This window comes from Thunnus thynnus, chromosome 12 (assembly GCF_963924715.1).
Source record: "Thunnus thynnus chromosome 12, fThuThy2.1, whole genome shotgun sequence".
Lineage (NCBI taxonomy): Eukaryota > Metazoa > Chordata > Actinopteri > Scombriformes > Scombridae > Thunnus > Thunnus thynnus.
In genome coordinates, this window is record NC_089528.1 from 10,581,529 (window position 1) to 10,604,725 (window position 23,197).

General features: G+C 40.6%; 1 protein-coding gene across 3 annotated transcripts; it reads left to right on the forward strand.

Moving 5' to 3' along the window:
• The first annotated feature begins 646 nt into the window (after positions 1 to 646).
• Positions 647 to 21,909, forward strand: tbl1xr1b (TBL1X/Y related 1b). Of its 3 annotated transcripts, none has more exons than XM_067605337.1 (16): positions 647 to 877; positions 2,996 to 3,062; positions 7,280 to 7,383; positions 7,549 to 7,694; positions 9,958 to 10,180; positions 11,131 to 11,263; positions 12,777 to 12,918; positions 13,307 to 13,370; positions 13,463 to 13,560; positions 14,748 to 14,808; positions 15,283 to 15,404; positions 15,773 to 15,847; positions 15,998 to 16,125; positions 16,893 to 17,058; positions 17,231 to 17,332; positions 19,049 to 21,909. In XM_067605337.1, exons 3-16 carry the CDS (start codon positions 7,326 to 7,328, stop codon positions 19,073 to 19,075), a joined length of 1,545 nt encoding a protein of 514 aa, XP_067461438.1. In that variant the 5' UTR covers positions 647 to 877; positions 2,996 to 3,062; positions 7,280 to 7,325; the 3' UTR covers positions 19,076 to 21,909. The 3 variants fall into 3 exon arrangements, with proteins under 3 accessions (XP_067461438.1, XP_067461439.1, XP_067461437.1); XM_067605338.1 differs by lacking the exon at positions 647 to 877 and adding an exon at positions 1,092 to 1,297; XM_067605336.1 differs by lacking the exon at positions 647 to 877 and adding an exon at positions 1,092 to 1,293.
• Positions 21,910 to 23,197: the final 1,288 nt, after the last annotated feature.

A 23,197-nucleotide genomic window follows, 5' to 3' on the forward strand; every position in this document is an offset into this window, starting at 1 on the left:
AGATGCACAGGGGGTGAGAGATAAAGAGGGGATGTTGGAAGTGCATCTGTGTTCCCAGCAGAGATTCTTACATTTGTAGTAACAAAAACAACAACAATAAGAACAACAACAACACAGCAACAAAAGATGTACTGAATATGCTGCACAGTTGCTGCGGTTGTACGACTAATGTAATGGTCCCCGATAAAGCATTTCATGATATGTCATCATCTCACATAGGAAAGGCGGAGGCAGCCACTTACATGGGGGGCAGTCACTTAATCACATTTGCACAAGTTACATTGTGACAGAGGATACATTATATTGAATCCTGAAGGTCAGCAGCCAATTTTTGGTAAAGTGAATCACTGATATTTCATAAATCTTTAATTATCAGGGTACAGCATGAATATTTTCAGGCAATAATCTTCATTGGGGACATTGGGGAAATGAATATGATTATGGATTATGTGTCCAGCTAAAAAAAAAAAAAAAAAAAAAAAAAAAAAAAAAAAAAAAATCTGTGTAAAACACAGATTGCAATGATGATGTAAGCTTGTTGTTGACTTTCCCAGTCTGAATGACTGAGCAAAGGATAGGGGGGTGGGGTGTCATTAATCCATGGCTAGTGGTGACCAGACAAGCAAAAATGAGGTGTAGTGGGGGATGGGCGAGGGCTCTGTTGTTATGACTGGTCCTTGGCTGCGGGACAAACTTCCAGAGGCCTCGGTATTTTTTTTTTCTTTTTCATCTCATTGGTCGGTTTCAACGAGGAAATGTGGCTCCATTTTTCTGTGAACCTGTCAAACGGACCAGGATCTAATATTTAATCAACGCTGAAGGACGGCTTTCATCTTTTTCATACCACGAGGTGGTGTTTGATGCTTTTCGAAAATAGGTTAGTTACCGATGTAGCGATATATCATAGTTCCGCTCGCTAGCAAATAGGAATTAAATGCTGTCGAGCAACATGGATCTAAAAGCCACGATGCTTACATAAGATATTCGTTACAGTTTTCGACCGAGGAGATCGAATAAATTGCCGCCGTCACGGGTTAAGCTTTACATTGAGCTTCAGTGAAATAACAGTATTTACAGGCAGCTCATTTGTGCATGTCGAGTCAGTCCGCTGTGTCGAATAGCCGTTGCTGGCTTCTTACCGCCTGGCTTCAGCTTTAATATTATAACCTCACGATAGTTGATGTAACGTTATGTGCGAAAACGATCAGTCTTCCAATCGATTAAAGAGATAACACTGTCTGATTTGAACACACGAGCTGTGGAAGATATCGTCTATTGAAAGGTTTAACCCAAGTAGGTACGAGATTGTAGCGACACTGTCATTAGCATAGCATGGTAGTGTTAGCTAGCTCGCTAGCTTGTTAGCAGGTTAGAATGATAGCGAGCTGACGGTTTTTTATTTTAAATGCTTTTTAACTAAAGAAAGCTAACTTTAACGGTATTGCAGCCAAGTGCGTTGTAAAATAATTAAAATATAACGCTAACATGTATAGCCTTAATGGGGTTAGTTTGGTAGCTAACTTAACTGTTGGTGACCCACACCAAATGATGCAAATGTGAGACCGCCTTGCCTGACTGGCTAATGTTACTTAGCTCACAGTCTGGACACCGCTACATGGGTTGTAAATAATAAACTACTAATTACACCAATTAGTAAAGTAAATAACAAGAGGACGAAAGTAATGCGTGTTTACTTAACAATTACTAAGAAGGCAAGCGCCGATAAAGCCCGTTCCCATTTCTCCGTACATCCACTCACTAGTGACCCATGACATGTGGACACATCAGTAACGAGTTACTGCATAAATATGCTGCTGCGTTACTTTTCTATTATTAGTAGAGTTGGTATTTTATTCACGGTTGTCTTAAAAGGAATAAAGTGCATTTGAGTCATTCATTGGTATAAACCGGAGCTGGTGACTAACGCTACACACCACAAACAGCGTGTCGGTTAATGTACACACACTGTAATTTGTTCAGCCCATTCACTCGCCACCGTATGTGGGGGATGGGCAAGTAACTAACATGCCATGCTGTCTTGTTCATTTAGCTGCCGGTATATCAGCATGGTGACATAACTTGAACACGAAATCAACTTGAGCTTAAGAGGAACAACAGAACCAGGCCTGCAGACACACAGACGACTTTTCTACCGTAAACGCGGCAAAACAAAATCTGAATGACGCAGTTGAATGTAGCTACATTTAAAATGGGAGTAAAACACCACAATCCTTTATCCATGTTGGTGATTTGTTAACAGAAGTGAGCTTGTTGGGTAATATTGAAGACGTCTAAAATGTGTCTTTTAAATTAGATTAATAATGCCACGTCTGTGTTTCATTTCCTTTATATAACACATAAGCATACTTCCCCTTTAATTACAGTCCTGCTGAGATAGTTACACTGTGCACAGCACAGATATACACTGGCTGTTTGGCTTTCTACAATGCTGACCCAGTTTCTGTCATTGATTGGTGACACACCCCATTGTACATAACACTTTCCTCTGGCTGCCTTTTCACCTACTCTGACACACCTCTGCTAAAATGTCCATTTAATCAAAGTCACTTGTCTCAGTGCTGAGAGGGAAATCCCATCTTCTGTGATTGTATCGCGGTTCCTGTATGTTTCTCATGCTGATTGAGCAATATGTATAATAATGTATGTATTTAAATGCAAAAAGCGTTACTTCATCATTAAAAGTCGAGGCAGATTACCAAGGTATATGCTAGGAGGTTTTCTAATGTGTAAAAAGGCATGCCAAGGAGAAAACTGAGAGAAATGAATGATTGCTTCTCTTGTGTATTGATATATTCATAGCGATATTAGTTAAAATAATTGAAAATTTAGTTACACTATGTTAGAATTTTTTTCTAGTCGTCTGAACGCAGGTGATTTCACTCTGAAGAAACACTGAAATTTTTATCGTTAATCTGATGTTAAATATTTTTCTGGAGCTGGAAGAGATGGTCATTTTCTTTTCTCTTTCTCTCAGGGGCTGAGAGTTCTTGCTGAGGACAACAGAGCAATGATGCGCATCTGAAGATATCTTGATCACATGGGTAGTGTATCGCAGTTTTTATTGTTTTTTAATTCACCTGTATAGGTCTTATTTTGCTTCTTCTTCTTCTTGCTTGATGTTTATTCTGCTATCTGGTCCCCCATGGTCATGTGTCAGGAGTCATAAAGAGAAGATGATTGCTTTGTATCCAACTAGCGGGAGGACAGTGAACACTACAGGAGTGACTAAAGACTAAAGCTGACATTGTACTTTCCGTGTCTGCGAGGGTCTGCGTGACGTAAATTTCGTCATCAGCGAGTGCACATGTAGGCTCTGTGCGGACATCTGCGCCTGCAATTTGTTGTGTCCGCACAGACCTGTCTGCACCAGTGCGCGCGGTCACAATGCTGATCTACTGCGCATGTGTGGAACGCGTCCCCCAAGCAGACCCCGGAAGGTAGTATAAACAGAACAACTACTCGTCCGTGTTGTCCGCAGCAGTCCGTGTACATGTCCATTCGGGAGTATAAATAAAGCTTTACACCTCATATTAAAGACGTCACAAGAAAATCTTGGGACACATCATTAACATGTCTGTTTGTTAATTGAGATATGCTCACTCCAATTTTCATCTTAAAGGTGCTTTCAGACAGTGAGCAGTTGATGCTGCACCCTCCGTTGTTTCCAATAAAAATGGTTATTTGCCACTGTTGTTGGAGCTGATGATGTTTTTTAAACTTGACGTAGCGGCTTAGCATGTGACCATCTCAGCCGTAGAAACTACAGCGAGGGAAATGATACAGGAGCTAATTTTATAGGTATCCAAGTTTGAATCATACATCTCTCCACCATCAGTGAACAAACATATAAATGAGGAGAAATGGTCTTGGAGCAACATCAGCTTAAAAGTTTTATTATCTGGTTTGGGCCAATAAACAAAAGAAAAACATTATTAGTTCGCAAAACTTTGATTTGTGTCATATTACTAACAGTTGCCTCTCTTTTGCACCTGATTTATTTAGCTGCGTTGGCGTTGCACCCTCCTACCGCCAATTCAAAATACAGAACCCTGACACTGGCTGGCGGCAGTCACAGCAGCACTGCTTGCTGTCTGAAAGCACCTTAATATTACTAATGTAACCTAGTTAATGTGTTACAGTTGCAGTAATCAGGAGCCTTGCTGTAATCGGTTGTCAGTGGAACTATTAGCATTCATATAAATGTAATGAATATCCTGAATATCTAGTTGTTTCAACAATGAGCTGGGGGTACAGTATACATAGGAGAAGGGGTTATTGTGGCTTCAGTAAGTGGAGATTAGGTTACTGGCTTTAACTTACTTGATCTTATAGGACTGTAGCCTGTTAGAACACAAATAATCAACATGGACTGACACTTATTAAAAAGGCAGCAGAACACTGGTGGTATTTCATCGCTGTTTTGGAAATGTGGGATTGATGGGAGTTGTGTTATTAGTTTGGTGGTTTCACTGCACAATTGCTGTATTGTACATCTGGTGGGTCTGGACAAGGTTTGGCACTGGAGTGTGGCACTGATTCAGCACACTTTGGCTTTCAGTTGAAATTTGTATCATATGGGAGCATGTTGAAATCTGTTGAATACTGCAGTTGTGAAACAGCTTGAAACCATATTTTATATTGGATGAGCTCCAAAGCAGCAAAGCATTTATAGAATATCTTCACAAATCTGATTGCTGTTTACAGAGATATCCTGCATACTGTAAATGAGTGTAGATGTATTTGTCTCTGGCTAACGTCTGAGTTTTTCCAGTTGACTCATTTGTAAATGTGAACCCCCCTTTTTCTTAATTTAAGAAATGCAGTCAAATTGTGATTGTTTTTTAAGTAATTGTTATTTTGAAATTACTCTTTTCAAAATTCCTGTGAAATTGCATTCAAAATCACATACTAAGAATTCAAAACATATAGTGTCTGAAATTAACTTATTGACTCACCTGCCAAGGGGACTAATAGATGAAAAAAATCCACCGGCCAAGCGTATTTTTCACCAGCTAAAATAACAAATTGCCTTTTTGTGTCACTTATACTTACTCCTTGTAAATGTTGCCACGTAATAGCTATTTAATTAATGGTAGCTAGCAGCAGACAGTGAAAGTTTAGCAGAAAGCTGCATTGTCAAGTAGCTGATTTCAACGGCAAACAGTGCCGCAAAACTAAGAGCGCTCGAGACAGTGTGTGGCTGGTGTTCCCACAACCATCTCGAGTGCTCCTACAGTTACACAGCACTGTGTAGACGTGCGTAAAAAACACATACAGTGTGCATGTCTACACTGTATAGGGACAAACATGAGTAATTTCCTTTGAGCTGTCATGCCAGATATTTTATTACATGACTATTTTGGTCCAAACATTCAGCCGCCAGCGTGGCAGATAGCCTTCTGAGATTTAATCGCCAAACGGAAAATCTACCCACATTTGGCGCTTGGTGGGTGTTAATTTCGGACCCTGAAACATACACTTGATACTCTGTTAAACATCTTTAAAATGTATTCAGAATCATAAAGATTACAACCTTTACACTAATGTTAGTCAGTAACAAGAAAATCTTCCTGCTGGACAAGTGAACCTTCTAACTAATTTAACTGCCGCTTAGACAAGGTTGTACCCAGCATCCTCCTCAGTCAGTTATGTGTGCAAGAAATGCAGACGTTCTCAGTGCCAGACCTACATTGGCACAGTGCAAATGTAGTGTGGACATAAGTCTGGTAATGTGAGACTAATGTCAGTGAGTTTAGTACTGGTATGTAAACTGTATCTTCGAGAGCTCTGCATTCTAGCTACTTGAGCTAATCTTGGTTTGTCAGGCAGCTACTTCATAGCCCTGAATATTGCAGAGTTGCTATTCTGAAGTATTAAGTTGATAAACTTTAAAATAGACTTGAACATAAATGATTGATCATGTGTAATTACTGTGTCCAGTTAGCAGCTAGATCACTCCCCTGGAGAAATACACTCCATTTTGTCTTTAAATAGAAAAAGATATAGATAGAGAGATTGATCAGTACTGATGTTCATAACACGGCCGACATTATGTCAGCCAGATAAATTGGTCGACCTGATCTCGTAACTGAGCTCTGACCCCATTCACTGCTCCTGCGTCACTTGCATGGTGATGACATTTTGCCAGCACCCTTTGAAAGCAGGGTAGTGTCATGTAAGCAAGAGTGCTATAACAAAACATGCTTTTAGTGCACCTAAACCAAAATGTAATGGACAAACACAATGCACCATAAGATCATATATACACAGTTTTTAAAAGTGCTGTGGAAAAAGGATATTTTGTGTTCAATTTATGCTGTTTTTCATAGTTAGTGCATCCTTAACAGAGCATTAGTCAGCTGTGACATAATCTGATTTCTTACAGCCATTTGTTGAGTTGTTGTAATAGCGCTTCAGTGTGAGAAACTTTTAACCATCAGGACTTTGTGACCACCTTGTCAGGGATTGCCGAAGGGCTTCTACTAGATTCCAGGCCTCTTGGTTCAGTTGGTCTTGGATCTCTGCCTCCGGGATGCGACAGGAGACATGTTGACTCTTTCAGCAGGCTGGCATGATGGAAACACTGGAGGTTCTGTCCTTCATCCAGACCCCCTGTTTATTTCCATAGTCCCATTTAAACAGTGCGGGTTGTGCATGAATAAATATGGAGCCCGGACGCAAGCACTGTAGGATCTGTTTTTGCTGAGGTTTAAAGTCCTTCTATTCCAGATGTTTTAGTCCAAAGTACCCTGCCTGGCTCGTGAAGACGGCTTGTAATTATTTCCAGTTGTAGGTTAATGAATGGAAACGGGTGCCCTGCCTGGAGCCTGGAGGCTTCTGCTGCCACCAGAAGTAGACAAGAACAAAACATCATTATTTATCAAATGGCAGAACACAGCTTGTGTTTGTCTACTTCACTGTTTTGAAGTTGCGCGATCTAGGTCAAGCGAGGTGATGTGTTATTTCTTCAACCTCTTCCTGTTCTCTGTTTTCATCATGTGTGCCAGTTTGGTAGTGAGTTACGTCGTTAGCGTGTAGTGTAACACCATCCTCGCTGTGTGACAGCTCTCTCTTACACCTGGCTCAGTGCTCCGACATGTCATGTCACATTTTACCATCCATTTATGTTTCTGGGGGGTGTTACTGCACATGTATGATGAAGATACAAATAAAACTTTCTTTCAGCCCAATTCTATGGTGTGTAATACCACCAACTCTGAGTAAGCAAGACTCTCTGCTCTGCGGTTTGCTTTCACAGGCTCCTATCCTGTGCTGACCCAATGGTTTAATCACCAGGACTAAAAATGAGCATAAGCAGTGATGAGGTCAATTTCCTGGTTTACAGATACCTGCAAGAGTCAGGTAGGTCGGACAGAAATGCACTCTGGTAAGGAACTCGTTGCATGCAGTTATGGTGGTTTCACTAATTTAAAAACATTCATTCAAATGTAATATTATAAGCTGCTGCTCTTGACTCTCTGTAATTAAACTCCATCCTACTTTCCAAATTATTTTTGTCTCCTCCAGGCTTCTCCCACTCAGCGTTCACCTTTGGCATAGAGAGCCACATCAGCCAATCCAACATCAATGGAGCCCTGGTGCCCCCTGCTGCCCTCATCTCCATCATCCAGAAGGGCCTGCAGTATGTGGAGGCTGAAGTCAGCATCAATGAGGTCAGTCACCACCTTCACATCGGCAGCTACTAATTGGTGTAACCTTGCAGTGTACTGGCAGGTATGCTGCAATGTCAGCATTAAGTGTGTCTGTTGTTTACACTGTAGTGTATTTGGTTGTTTATAGAGCTGTCACGGTATTGATTGATATTTTACTGCACAAATTAGTGAAGCCATTCAACTGTTGCAGTTACCGCCATTAAAAAAAAAAAGAAGAAAAAATTCAACTTCCGATGTAGTAAAATAATTTGTTCCTAAATACCGTATTTGCCCGAACACAAGGTGACCCCAATTATAAGACAGCCCCCCCTTTTCCAACACCTGTTTTTAGGAAAATACTTTTTGAATATAACTTACATCATAGTGTAGTTACATACTCACACACTCTCCTACCAGGCTCTTGGGAGTGGTCAAAATTATTTTCTCCAGCAGTTAGCATTTATAAGACTGTCTGTTTGTCTTTTTGAGCTCCTTATCATCTGTGACAGTGGTATTTGGCAGCTTGATATGTTCCGTTTCTGCAGTTGAGACGTCAGAAGATGCTTTGGACTCGTTTTCACTCTTCATGAACTTATTTCTTCTGTGACAGAAAAACATGTTACACGAGCCTTCAGAAAGTCCTGCAGGTTAAACTGGACTATGAAACACTTTTAGGGCTGACTAACTTTAACACACTCTTAACAGACTTAAAGACACTGGCTGGCGTAGCAACATTAAAGCTACAAGCAACACATAATGCAACACTCCGTGTAGGAGTTGGTTTCACACCACTACTTTATCTATTCAAAAAGAATATCTGATGTTGTGAACACGTAATTGTCCAGACACCGAATATAAGATGGCCCCACTTTTTCAGACATATTTTCAGGGGAAAAAAATGCCTTATATTCAGACTAATATGGTAAACCAGGGTTTTCCCTGGATTTGTTTTGAGACAAAGGTGGTAAAGGCTGGAGAACATGTGTGGTGCAGCATACACAGTTTGTGTGCGCAGTCACGCACCTTTAGAGTGTCAGTCACTTAAGTGAAAAAATCACGTTTCTTTTAATTAATAAAGGTTGTGACAAATGATGGTGTTGATTTGGGATAATATGCTTATCTCCCAATTCGATACTATCACGTTACCTGGGTGCCAATTTGTTTCAGAATCGATTCTTGATTCAAAACTCTATTGAATGAATAGAAAAAGGGGCACTATTTTCAGTCTCTTGCTCCAGTATACTGTGTGCCAAAACAATCACTGGTGTCCTTAATACAATATGAAAGAGAACTGACAGATAAGATTAATGGTCTATAGCCTTTTTATATTTTAAAAAGCCAACTGCATTAATGAATTAATTAATTAATGTGAAAGCATCTTACAGTCTCCTGCCTGTATGAGAATAACAAACTGAGGGGGAGGCAGAGTGCTCCACTGTGTTATTAACATCATGTCTCAAGCAGTGGAGAGCAGCCTCTCTGCTGCACCGTTAGCTCCGACGCTAAGAGGGTGCAGGGTTTTTGAGGTGAGACAGACTGAACACCGAGTTATTTTCTTCACCTCAGAGTTATTTTACGTTGTTTAATGCTGTAGTGTGTGTTGGTCAGCCGATCTCGTTTGTTTCTGCTGGAGTTCACTGCTCCGTTCCGCTAACATTAGTCTCTGAGTGACAGTGTAGAAAGTTCACAATAAACTTCACGTTCGTCTCACAAATGTAATTGTTTAGTCCTTAAATCAAAACATGCTTGCAACCGCTGCCTGTGTTGAAGATGATCTACAAGATAACTAGCGTGTGTGTGCTGTACACTGTCAGGGTGCTGCGCCGCACACAGTTAAGTTACGCCTTTTTCTCTCTGTCAACATTACATGGTGGAATTTTCAACAAAGGCGGCAGCCAGTAATACAAAGGCAGCCCACCTTTGAGTTAGATAGGCAGAGAAAACCCTGTAAACGTTTTGAATGCATTTATTACTGTAGTAGTCCAGTGTTGTCATTAAGACGCTAACTTTGCAGCAGGAATATTGCAGCAGGCAAGTCATTCTTTATGTCAAGCCTGAGAGATTAACTAATATCCCATCACTTGAGCCGCTCACTCAGTGGTGAAGCGCCGATCATCTTGACCTAGCGGTGGGTGTGACGTGAATGCGTTACTGCCGTAATGTGATAATCATGGCAGCTCTAGTTTATTTGGTGATCTAAAATAAGGTCCTTTGTTAACAATACATTTCTCTATTTACATAATAAAAATGCAAATATATGAAGTTGGATGTTTTTTGTGTGTAGGACGGGACCTTATTCGATGGGCGGCCCATCGAGTCGCTGTCTCTGATTGATGCCGTGATGCCAGATGTTGTCCAGACCAGACAGCAGGCCTACAGGGACAAGCTGGCCCAGCAGCAGCAACAGGCGGCAGCAGGCAGTGGCAGCGGCACAGGGCCCCAGGGAAGCACCAAGAATGGAGAGGGCGCCGCCAACGGGGAGGAAAACGGATCCCACGCCTTAGCCAGTAAGTGAGCTCACAGCTGTAAACAATCTCTGGATCAGCTCCCTAACACAAACAGCTGTGTTTTCTTGTGTTTTGGGTGAAAAAAAAAACTGGTGGACCACATTGTGGACATATTTTATGATCTTATGCAGGATGTTATTCTTGTGTTAAATGCCTTGACATGGTCTGATTGATGTTGTGTAAGTTGTATGGGATTCTTGTTATGTTATTGTGATTCTGTCCACTTTGACTTCCATGTGTCTGACAGGGATGCTTTTTGTCAGGGATGTTATTTTTTTTATCCTGCAGATAGATTAATGCTGGGCAGTATGACCATCATTAATTATAGTATTTTAAAAATCATTGAAAAGTTAATGCTTACGACCTCCAATTTCCTGGGGTGTGTGTGTTCACTCCCCCTCTCTCATACCAGCTGCGGTAGAGCTCTGGGATTTTGCTTTGTGTAAGATGTCTGTGGCTCACATTGTATTACATAAAGCGGCTGGTGTTTTCCTCATACCTCTGAAAATGTGGTCTGGTCTGCCCAGTTGTTGTCCCTCAAAGCTTCCTGCTTCCCCCAACATGTTTCAATCACAGTAACATACTGTGCATCTGAATAAAACTTGCTAATGAGAGCAAGATTGATCCCTGTCCTGTTTGTAGCTATTCTATCAGCTATCCAGTAAAAAAAAAAGTGTTCAAGTTGGTTGCAGTTTACTTGGCTGGCTTTTAATATACTTTCCCAGATCACCCAAGTTAAGGCTGCGTCGTGGGAAACAGCAGTTATTCATTTCAAAAGTAATAGGCTATTTTACTGGAAGCAGTGATTCATTACATCTTATTTATGTTCCATTACCACCGAAAATTGCAACTGTGTCCTCCTTACCTTCAGAACAGTAAGACAGTACTTTATAAATACTGTTTTTTTTATTTAAAGGGTTTGTTTTTGTTTCTTACTGTCTTTCCTGCAGATCATCACTCAGAGATGATGGAAGTGGACCGGGACGTGGAGATCCCCCAGAGTAAAGCCGTTGTCCTGAGGGGCCACGAATCCGAAGTTTTTATCTGTGCCTGGAACCCAGTGAACGACCTCCTCGCCTCTGGGTCAGTATGCAGTTTCTAGGTTACCGTACAATTAATAGAAATGCCATTTTAATAACAGCCGTCAGACACATTGATTTTGAAATGCACAGCAGTGTTTGTTCTAAAAAGGTCCCTTTGGTTCTGTTTGTGGCCAAGAGTAGGATTTAGGTCTAAGTCTCAGAGGGTAATAAACATTTCTCAAAGGGGTTTCAGGGCACATGAGAGGAGTGAGCGTCTTTTCATAAGTCCTTTCACATTTATCACCACTAAACAAATCTTTGTTGAATAAAGTCATTGTTTATCCAGTGTCATTATCCCTCAAGATAAACGCAATCATGCAGAAGAATCCCTTACAGTCGAGTGTTTATTGAAGAGCAAAGCATATTTCAGATTATTACTGCGATGTTGGAAATGTGAAGTGGTTTCCAGTAAGGACTAATGACGAAGGGCTTATTGTCCATAAAGAACAACTAATCGTCTAAGCAGTTATTAGTCAACCAAGACTCCAGTGACACCTCAGTCGACTCAGAGGAGCCTTATGATGTAAGATCTTTCGCAAGTCATGTAGTCTTGTACAGTTTTGATGGGTTAATGTTGGGATCGAAACACTGCATGGCCAACCAGGAAATCTGATACAGATTTACCACATCGGGCAGTCTGCACCACTTGTTGTTTGGCTTTAGTAAAAACCAGACACACGGCCTCAAGAGTAGGGTTGGGTTCTGTTAACATTATGCGATCCTTAGTTGATATGGCCAACCCACAAATATTGCATTACACACTTCAATTTTAAGGTCAGCGTTTGAAAAACACAGATTTGTTAATCTCAAAATCAAACAAATCCACTCACTGAATCAACTATTTCCTTCATTGATGTCATATGTTTACACCTCCACCCCTACTTCCAAGTGTGTTTGGCAGCCAGATGGAAAATAAGCTAAATGTCCAACCGTGAAATGAGTCATAATAAACAGTTAAGTGTAATTTTCATAGTGCTTGGATTGAAGCCTTTGTTAGCAGGAATAAATGATTGAACCCAAGGACCACACTGGTTTTTAAATTCAACAATTTAGTGTTCATTTATAAAAGTAGCCAATCCAATAGAGGCGAGCTGGGTTTGTGTCCTGTATACCATAGTCCTGCTGGTAAGCATGAGCACCCCTCTTATAATTAACTGAAAATGGAGAAAAATGCAGTTACCTCATGGTCCTGTAATTTAAGAGGCACTGCGTAAACGGCAAATATCCTCAACACCCACGTAAGAGTTAAGATGCTTTGTGCTTTTTAAAATGTTCCTTCTTCTTTTCCCCAACAGATGATGTGAAAAGGTTTGATAGGGATATAAAAAGATTTCAGATTTTGATATTGGGTTCAGGTTCAATAAAATGCTTTCAAACCCCAACCTTACTCAAGACCAACACTAGTCAGTTTTATACCATTTATACTGATTTTAACAGTCAAAGCCGTGTTTCATGCTTTTGTGTTTGTGTATATATGTGTATGTGTGTTTTTTTTATTTTTTTAACTCGTGCAGGTCCGGGGACTCTACAGCACGGATCTGGAACCTGAGTGAGAACAGCACAGGCGGATCCACCCAGCTGGTTCTGAGGCACTGCATACGGGAAGGGGGCCAGGACGTACCCAGCAACAAAGACGTCACCTCACTAGACTGGAATGTGAGTGTGTGATTGTGTGTGCGTCTGTTCCACTGACTGCAGTTTTTAGTAATCTAATCTATTTGTGTGTGTATGTGTGCATGCCTGTGACCACTACTTCTGCTAAAGGCATTCCTTCCAGCCAGATATATGGGGGCGAGTCACTCCCACAAGCCTTTTATGCTGCTCAGCTGCAGACTGTTTTCCCCTGAGTAGTAAAAGTGAATGCCTAACGCCAAATCAGCACTAATATTTTATGCCATTAAACACTTGGTCCTCAGTGTGAGTCTTTCTAATTAAGAAATTGGAATATACCACTGAATTAAAGCACAGTTGTGTGCCAAAATATGTAAATGAGAATGATTTTATGCAGCTGACTGCATGCTAATGAGAATTCTCTCTGTTTCAGAGTGAGGGTACGTTGCTAGCGACAGGCTCATATGATGGCTTTGCTAGAATATGGACAAAAGACGGTAAGCTGCTCAGCTTTCTACTACATCACAGCTTTATAAGGATGTGTGTATATTTGCCCTCTCCCTCTCTAATTGGGCTTTTCTATTTTCAGGTAACCTGGCCAGTACTCTGGGCCAGCACAAAGGTCCTATATTTGCACTCAAGTGGAATAAGAAAGGAAACTTCATCCTTAGTGCTGGTGTAGACAAGGTGAGGCAAATTGATTTTAGCTTTGTATTTTTTTGCGTTGAATAAGGGTGATAAATGTTTCTTGTACTATGCAAATGTTTCCTGACATTTTAATTAGAGTTACCACTTTAAAGCCCCCTTGAAATAATACCTCACTGTCTTACTGTGATGTATTTCCTGTAGTAAGCATTTATGGATCTATAAAACACACCAATCTAGGGGATAACATTAACAAGAACAGTTATTTCAAACATGATCCAGAATGACAGTTTCCCAGAGAGCAACAAAGGGAAGTCTGTTTAGTTTGGTCACTATTTGCTCTTGAAGATTAGAGAGTTGGAAAAGGTCTAGCAGACCTAACTTTATTTTGAAAGGAAACAGCTAATGGGCATCAAAGAGCTGTATTCTGAAACTACTTACAATTGTTTTCATTAATCTGCAGATTATTTTCTCGATAAATCATTTTGTCAATAAAATGTCTGAAGAATGTTTACTGTTTTGAGTCTATAGTGACATCTTCAAATGTCTTGCTATATAAAATCCAGAGATACTCAGTTTACTATCATGCATGACACAGAAAAACTTAACTTCATCACGTTTAAGGAGCTGTAACCACCAAATATTTTTGCTTGAAAAAAATTACGAAAATGATAATTAAAGTAGTAGTCAATTCATTCTCTGTTGATTGACTAATCATTACATGTGAATGGTGTGTGCATGTAGGTAAAAGAGAGGTCTGTGCAGATATGATGCACTGTCCTCAGTATAACTGCATGTCAGGATCTGCACACCATTAAAAAATGTGATGGACTGATATGTACATGAGGTGTATTTTCACCAAAAGTCAGAAGACTCACTCTCTGTCACAAAAAAGCAACAAACAACTAGTTTTGGACATTGTTCAACATTGCCATCTAGTGTTCTTTAAGTATAATGACATGCACAGTTTCACCTTCAGCGTGCACATTAATGCCCAAGCACTGCTGACATGGTGATATAAAAATGCTTTAGGTGTGTGATGTATTATCTTCCCTGTGTATCTTCACTGAAGTGCTTGTGCACATTATTCAGGTCAACTGAGTGTCATTTTCAACGTTTTCTAGATGAGAAAAAGAACACCTTTTCTATGTTTTATGTGGCGCTATTATTGATTTCCTGACACGAGCGATGCCAGTTTAGTATAAATAATGGAAATCTTCTTCACACAGACCACAATTATCTGGGACGCTCACACAGGAGAGGCAAAGCAACAATTTCCTTTCCACTCGGGTGAGTGACAGGAGTCAGCTGTATTGTTCCACATGACTTTTCATGCAAGAGTCTTTCTGTTTGTAGACAGATGTTACCTTTTGCTGAACTGCACTGAGACAAAAGTGATAACAAATAGAATTTTTTATGTCATCAAATCCTTTCTCACACTGTGACTGACATTTTTTACTCTTTTTTTTAAACATTCTGCACTATGTTTGACATTATTTTGTGTATTTTGTGACTGGCTAGACCCTTAAATATGTTGAGAGTATATACTCTTGGTAGTGTGTACATATAATAAGATACACTTCAGCTGTATGTTTGAAGAGTTTGAAAGGCACGTTTAATAATCAGATTCAATGTGGCATTCAGAAATTTCTAAAGATATTCTGCCCATCATATTCATGTTGTTGTCTCTCCTGCACACCTCACTGCTGCAGCAGCCCTAAGCACCCTCTCCCTCTCTCTCTCTCTCTCTCTGCCTCCCAACAGCACCTGCTCTGGACGTAGACTGGCAGAGCAACAACACGTTTGCCTCCTGCAGCACAGACATGTGCATCCATGTGTGTAAGCTAGGTCAGGACAGACCTGTCAAGACCTTCCAGGGACACACGGTAAGACAGAGTCCTGTGTGGATGCTGCTTTCTCACAGGGAGGGAAATGAAAACCATCCACCCACCAAATACAATGAAGCATTATAGGATAGCTCATTCAAGTCCTGGCACTGGCTCACTGTAGCTTATGATCTGAGGTTTATTGTTCTTGTCTATTGTTCTAACAACTTCCAGATTTCAGTGGAAAATCCCCCTCATTGATGTGACAAACTGATAAATTAGGACATTGGTTTACAAACCATTTACTGAAATTCCTTGAGATGTATTTGTATGAGTATCTACATACGTGTACAGTATTTCTGCCTGTGTACATCAGTCACATTTGCTGTTTGAATTTTGTTTTCTAACTCTCATATTACTTGCTGTAGAATGAGGTGAACGCCATCAAGTGGGATCCCACTGGCAGCTTGTTGGCCTCCTGCTCTGATGACATGACACTGAAGGTCAGTCTATACATGGAAATGTTATGAATTTCACCTGAAGAAAAGCTCAAATATAGGCTTTAATCAGACACATTCCTGATTCAACATGTTTATAGTGTTAATTGCCAATCTAACAGCTGATTTCATATGATCACTACTTTTTCCTTGTAGATCTGGAGTATGAAGCAGGACTCGTGTGTCCACGACCTCCAGGCCCACAGTAAAGAAATCTACACCATCAAGTGGAGCCCCACAGGCCCCGGGACCAACAACCCCAGCGCCAACCTCATGCTGGCCAGGTGAGACTGCAAAGCTACACCTGTAATGCCTTGTTCAGTAGGAGTAAAAATCTTCCTCCTGTCTGTCTGCACCATGTTCAGAACTCAGCTGCCAGGAGACAGTTCACTGTTTCAAGGCGAATGAAGTGTATGAAATTTTTAATGACATGCTCAAGTTCTCCGTCCACTGCTTTGATCAAATTTGAGCAGCAGTTCTTTGATAACACCAGCAAGGACTTCAGGGTTTCTACTAGTGCATTATTCATGTTCAATTTGCCATAAAAAGTTTAGTCTAGACTCTTGATGATCTTGATCAGCTAAACAGACTGAGATGCCTCAGTTGCAGTCATTTGTGTTTTGTAGCTGTTGCCTGAGTGTGTTGTGAGTCCCCACATGGTCATCTTGAATGCTTTTCAGACATGTTTGTGAAAGATACCACAGTGACTCACCAGATCCTGGAAAAATAACAGGATGATCAGAGAAGGTTTACCATCTAACAACCCTACAGTCATAATGTGTCTGAGTATGTTACTGAAACACGATAGTTTTACAACTTTTATCTTAGTGAGAGATGGAAAAACAGCTGTGTCTTGTTGGCCTCTGGGATCACACGTCATCTCTGCCTGATGTAGTGATTCATCCCTCAGAATTAGGAGATAGTTTATGCATAACAGGAGGAAAAATGACAATAGCGATTGAGTAGTTCATGATGTGGTACATGGCAGTGCATTTTTATGCAACATGACGCTTTGACACTTTCCTTCCCACACTTGTTCCCCCCTCTCCAGCGCATCATTTGACTCAACAGTGCGCCTGTGGGACGTGGAGCGCGGGGTGTGTATCCACACACTGACCCGCCACCAGGAGCCCGTCTACAGCGTGGCCTTCAGCCCTGATGGCAGACACCTCGCCAGCGGCTCCTTCGATAAATGTGTCCACATCTGGAACACTCAGGTCTGGGATGATAATCAGTGACTACACACACACACTAATAAACATAGTTGTAAGGTGTTTTTCAAAATTAGTTTAACGTCACTAGCTATTATAACTACAAACTGTATGGCGTAATTACGATAAAGCTGCTGACTGTCATTGCTAACGTGTGTGTGTGTGTGTGTTTTTTCAGACGGGTGCTTTAGTCCACAGCTACCGAGGGACAGGAGGGATCTTCGAGGTGTGCTGGAATGCCACAGGGGACAAAGTAGGAGCCAGCGCATCAGATGGATCTGTAAGTTTCGCTGCCTGAGAATGTTTTGTCATACACATCATAATCACTGCACCCAGGCCTCTGTGTACAACCTTCACACCAGCCTTCTGACACGAGACGTTTGAGGGTCAACAATGTGTATTAAAAGTTTGACCCAGGTAAGATTACGTCATAAAATGCTTCTGGTCAGAATCAGAGTTGACGATTAGGTCAAACTTTGCTCTGCTGGAGATGAAAGTTCAGTGCTTTTGACATCAGGTTTCCTTGTTTCATCGGTGTTGTATGTACATGTAGCTCAAAGGACCAGTCACATGACATTGTTGACTGATTCTCAGTATACTGTCAGCAATAGGAGGATTGTTTACAAAACTGACACGCAGCAATGGCAACATTTCTAGTTTATAATAAATAGTTTTCAACACCAAGATTTAATTGTAAAGAAACAGTGAATTACAGTGACATCTGTGCTCTCTGAAGCTGTGATGTTAGTGGGAACTGAAACTGTGACAGGTGATGCTGCAGTGCCGTCGGCTAACACTAGATAGAGCCATCAGTGCCTGAAAATGAGTTACTGCTCACTCAATGAACCACCTTTAAGAGGTTAATGACCAATCACTCCACATGAGTGTGGTAAACTGGCATCCTGTGATAAACACCATTATAAACTTGTTATGGAAGTATCTGATTAATAACACAGTATTATTACTTTATTGTTTTATTTTTGGGCCGTCATTCTACATGTTAATACCTGTATATAGAGGTATTGCTTATTCTGGTTAATGAGATGCTCATAAAAGCATTTGCATCCAATCTTCTGCGTTTTGCATACACTTGTGTTACAGAAGACTACAGGAAGAATTTCTCTTAACACATGAAATTCAAGCATAGAGGAAATCAGATTTAATTCACATGTGACCCAAACTCAGAATTTCCAGAAGAGACCTGGATGAAGCTTTTATGTGTGAAAGGGACTAAAATATTTAAAGGGGACATATTATGCACATTTACAGGTCTATATTTTTAATCTGAGGCTCTAGTGGAATATTTTTGCATGATTTACAGTTAAAAAGTCAACTCATACTGGCCCTTTATGCAGCCCCTCAGTTCAGCCTCTGTCTGAAACAGGCCGTTGTAGCTCCTGTCTCTTTAAGGCCCCCCTCCCGATAAGCCCACTGTGCTCTGATTTGTCAGCTCTTGGTCTCTCAGGAGACTGATGCTGGTTCCGGTGGCTATGTCAAAAAAACTATAGTAGTAGCATTTTACTACTTTTTATTTTTCGAAATGTCAACTCCTCAAATACATCTGTACATGCTCTGGTTGAAATCCGATCCAAAATATGCAAGTGGACAATGCAAACACATGGAAAAACCTTAGCAACAACCCTTAGCAACAAAGGCTACGGAACAGACAGCTACTTATGAGTATGCATGACGATTTGACATCAGCCCGTCAACAAGGTAGAAAAAAAAAATCAACATTGAAACGAAAGCGTTCAGGGCAGGTTGACCCTGGCTTTTGACTTGCAGGGAGCATTTCTACATACGTTCACCTCAAGTTTTGGAACTTTGACCATGTTGAGCATAGATATCCGACATCATAACAGACACGCAAAAAGCATGATATGTCCCGTTTAAGGTATTGATGAGAAACGAAGCATCTGACCTGCCTGTTTTAGTGACAGACCTGACGTGACAGGAACTGAAACTGTAGTGACCATCTGCTCCTTCTTGTTTCCAGGTTTGTGTATTAGACCTGAGGAAATGACACTCGTTTGGGGGAGCCATGGACCGACTACGAATGTGTACATAGCCAAAATGACTGACTGTCCCTGCCTGTCCACCACACTGCTGTAGTCCCACCTGATGCCATGGCCCACCATTACAACCAAACGGAGCGCTCCCCCCTCCCCTCATATGTACACACACATTTAAGGACCACAATTTCGCCACATACAGTTCTTATGTACATGCATCAAAAGGTCTGTATGGACACTTGTGTTGCTCTCACACAGACCTGCAGGAAGAAAGCATCTCTTCACTCTGTACAAACTCGTTGGACCCATCACATGCAAACCAAAACACCAGGATTCCTTCTTGCTTTCCTCTTTTTATCCTTTGTACCAGAATTTTAATGATTTTTTTGTTCTCTGTTGGTGTGTGCATATTGCATATGTCAGCATTTGGTGTCCTGTGGACATTGTTGTTTTGAATTTGGATTTTACCGATCTCTGTAGGTTTTATATCACATGTGGGGTGGGAGAGATGAGAGGAGAGGGGGGAGGGTTGAGAGTTGTTTGTCTTTTACAAATGGGTGTTCAAATCTGTTCATTGGGAGATCCATTCATCTATTTCTTGGCGCTCTTTAAGGTTCAATAATGCAGATGTATAGCTCAGAAGATGAAATGGTTTGTTTTTTTTTTCAGTCTATTTTTATCCAATAGGTGTGTTCCATTTTTTGCCATTTTTTAACAAAATGTAACAGTTTAATCAAAGGATGAACTGTCCTTTGTTTGCAGCTCCTCAGAAATGGTTTTCAGGTGTTCACAATTCATCAGGTTAATATAGAGCTCTAAAGAAATCGAAACCTCAAGGCTGAGATATAATCTCTTTAGCTGTTAAACACCGTGTCAATCTCCATGTTCTAACAGTGTGCTGGGCAGAAAGACATCAACGCTGCAGTCAGCCTCAGGTTCCCGTCACTGAAACTGAGCTCGTCCCGGAACTGTGTCTTAAGCTTACGAATAGATGGCTGTGCTTTCGTGTCATTAGTGAGGCAACATGGCACAGCAGTAGCTCGTTTTCTGGCGTCAGTGCAGCGTCTGGGGAGGGAGAGAGAGAGAGAGAGAGAGAGAAAAAGAAAGGGGGAAGGTGGGCGGGTAGGTCCGGGAAATTAGGCCCGTAACCGCTTGTATCCATTTGACGTAAACAATAGTCATAATTGTGTTTGTTTCCTCAATCCATGGCTCATTGTGAACCAATGCTGAATGATAATCAGACTAAACCGTTCTAATTGTGTCCTGTTTCCATGATCGGTCATTAAACATCAGGACATTATCTGGAGTATCACTTCCTCTGCGGGAGCAGGGTTTTTTGATCGCACCATGTTAAACATGGCTGAGCATTCGCCTCACATCACATGTGAAACGGCTGATTGACGACACTGGACTTCATATCACAGTTTGAGTTTAAAACGTTCAGTCAGCTTCAAACGTCCACTTTCACTCGTCGCTGTCGGTGTGCACCTTTCTTGTCCAGTGTCGACTTTTAGTACACACTGCAGTCCCTGCTTTAGTTTGCTGTTGTCAGGCAGTTGTTGCCCAGCATTAACACACACACACACACACACACACACATACACATACACACACACTCTCTCTCTGGAGACAGGCTATGTTCTGGCCTATGCACGGATAGACAGCGCTTTTGTTTGTAGTGTTCAGAGTTGGCGTATTGAGGCAAGTCTGTGCTTGTTAAAATGCAGACTTGCAGCATATGACTTGATGTAACATGGTATCTGCATATAATATATATGAGTATATCTGTGCTATCACAGGGGATTCTTTTGTATGCCACTCGTATGCTAAGGGTGGATTTTAACGACGCTTGAAATATAGCGTGTGCGTGATGTTCTCGTGCATCACCAGGGGTCGTGACCATGAGGAATGTTTTCTTTTTTATAAAATACCATTAAACAGTCATAGCGAAATTAAAAGAGCAGCCCATTGAAGGTTTTTTTTTTTTTTTGCACTTTAAAAATGGAGAAACAGGGAGGTGTGTTTATTCAAGCCATCGTCGACACATCTAATGCTAAAATGCTCTTTAAAGATGAATCAGAATTGATGCAGAAAACGTGCAGCGTTCCAGTGGGATTAAAGGGTGAATAGTGTCTTGTCTGACTCCTCGGGGTACGTCAAAGTCGAACCAAGCCAACTTCATGGCATTCCAGGTCTCATCTCGCAGCCATAACTAACACCTAACGGCTTGATACACACACACACACACACACATACATACACATGTCAGACATTTCAGAGGTTTTGTTCAGAATGTTACTTGTTATGAAAAAAAAATTTTGTACTGATGCTAAAGACTATTTTGAAGTTTGCTTTAATACAGTCGACAGTGATTGGACTGTACCACAAAGACACTATTTCAAATGATGTCTATGACAGTGGAATGGTATTTTATAATGGTTTGTTTTTAGATGATAAGCTTTTTACACTGCATTCAAGTGTGTTTGCTATTTTTTGTTCCTATCGAAAGTACTAACGTTAATTCTATCTTTGCTATGTTTGAGAGCCCTTGAAGGTTTTGTACTTCTCAAAACTTTTGTAATTCTGATTTTATTTGTAGCTACGTACTCAAAATGAACAAAAATAAAAAATAAAATCTGGATTTAATTGTTGATGTATTATAACACAGAACATGTAAATACCAATTTACAGATTTTTTTTTTTCTTTGTTGTGTTGTCTTTGCCCTCACCTACGTTGTACTCTCTTTCTCTCTCACTCGCATGGTTGCAGCCCGCAGCCTCCTGATCTGACTGTTGTAATATCACTCAGATCACAAGGTCTAGAATAAAATCTATTTTGATAATATCAATGTGTTTGCTTGTTTGCTTTTTATTTCCACACTGCTGCATTAACTGTTTCTTTACTAAAGGAGTTCTTGAGTGAATGTCTCTGTGGGGCTCATAAATCAATATAAACTGTGTGTGATATGTCACGCATACACAGCAACCAAACTCTAATTAACAATTTCTGTTTTAAGCCATGCTAGTGGCTCGGCACTAGGAATCACTAAATATCTGTCTGTGCATCGCTTTGGTCCAGATTAAATATCTCTGCAATTACTGCATGGATTTCCATGAAACTGATCCTACAGATGCCCCTGACCTTTCTTTTAGTGCCACCTTGAGGTTCGCATTTGTGTTTTCTAAGATTGACATTTTTTGTTATTTATCCCTCTGCGCCAGTGACAGCTGTGGCCGGAGGCATTATGTTTTCAGATTGTCCGTCTATCCAATTCTCATGAATGTGATATCTCAGAAACACCTTGATGGAATTTCTTCAAACTTGACATAAACGTCCACTTGAACGTATCAACTATACTCTTTAAAATAGAGAGTACAGTCCTCTCTGTGTGAAAAGTGCTGTGAGATAACTTCTGTTGTGATTTGGCGCTATATAAATAAAATTGGATTAAATTAAAATCAAGGATGATCTAATTAGATTTAGATGGTTAAAGGTCAAGGTTACTGTGACCTCATATCCATCCCATTCTTGTGACCACAATATATCAGAAAAGCCTGTGGTGAATTTCTTCAAATAATCCATTTGGACTCAAGGAAGCATCCACGTTTTAGAATTTGTAGCTTCTTTGCAGTAACATCCACATCTGAAGGATCATCTACTGTCATGGCTAAAACTTTGTGTTCTATCAGAATCAGCTTTATTAGCCAAGCATGTGAACACTTATAAGAAAAATACACTTGCTACCTTTCATTATATTCCTTCAGAGTCTTCACTACAAATATTATGAGTCTGGACACACCTGGATGAAAACTGCAACTTGACTGGTTAGCAGAGGCATACAACAATACTGAGGCAGTACTTTTAATTGTGAAATGTTTCACCAACTATTGAATGAAGTGCCATAGAATTTGTCTCATCAACAAGGTATGAATCACACATTCATATCCCCCTAAAGATGAATTGTAATAACTCTGGTGATCCCCTCCCCCTCTAGCGCCATTGTCACGTCAAAATTTTGTTTGGTTAGAGTTTGGTTTTTTACCAAATACCTGCAAAACCGATGACATTCCCAGCAGCTGTACTCAATTAACATATGTTAGCATGCTAACATGCTAAACTAAGTTGGTGAAAT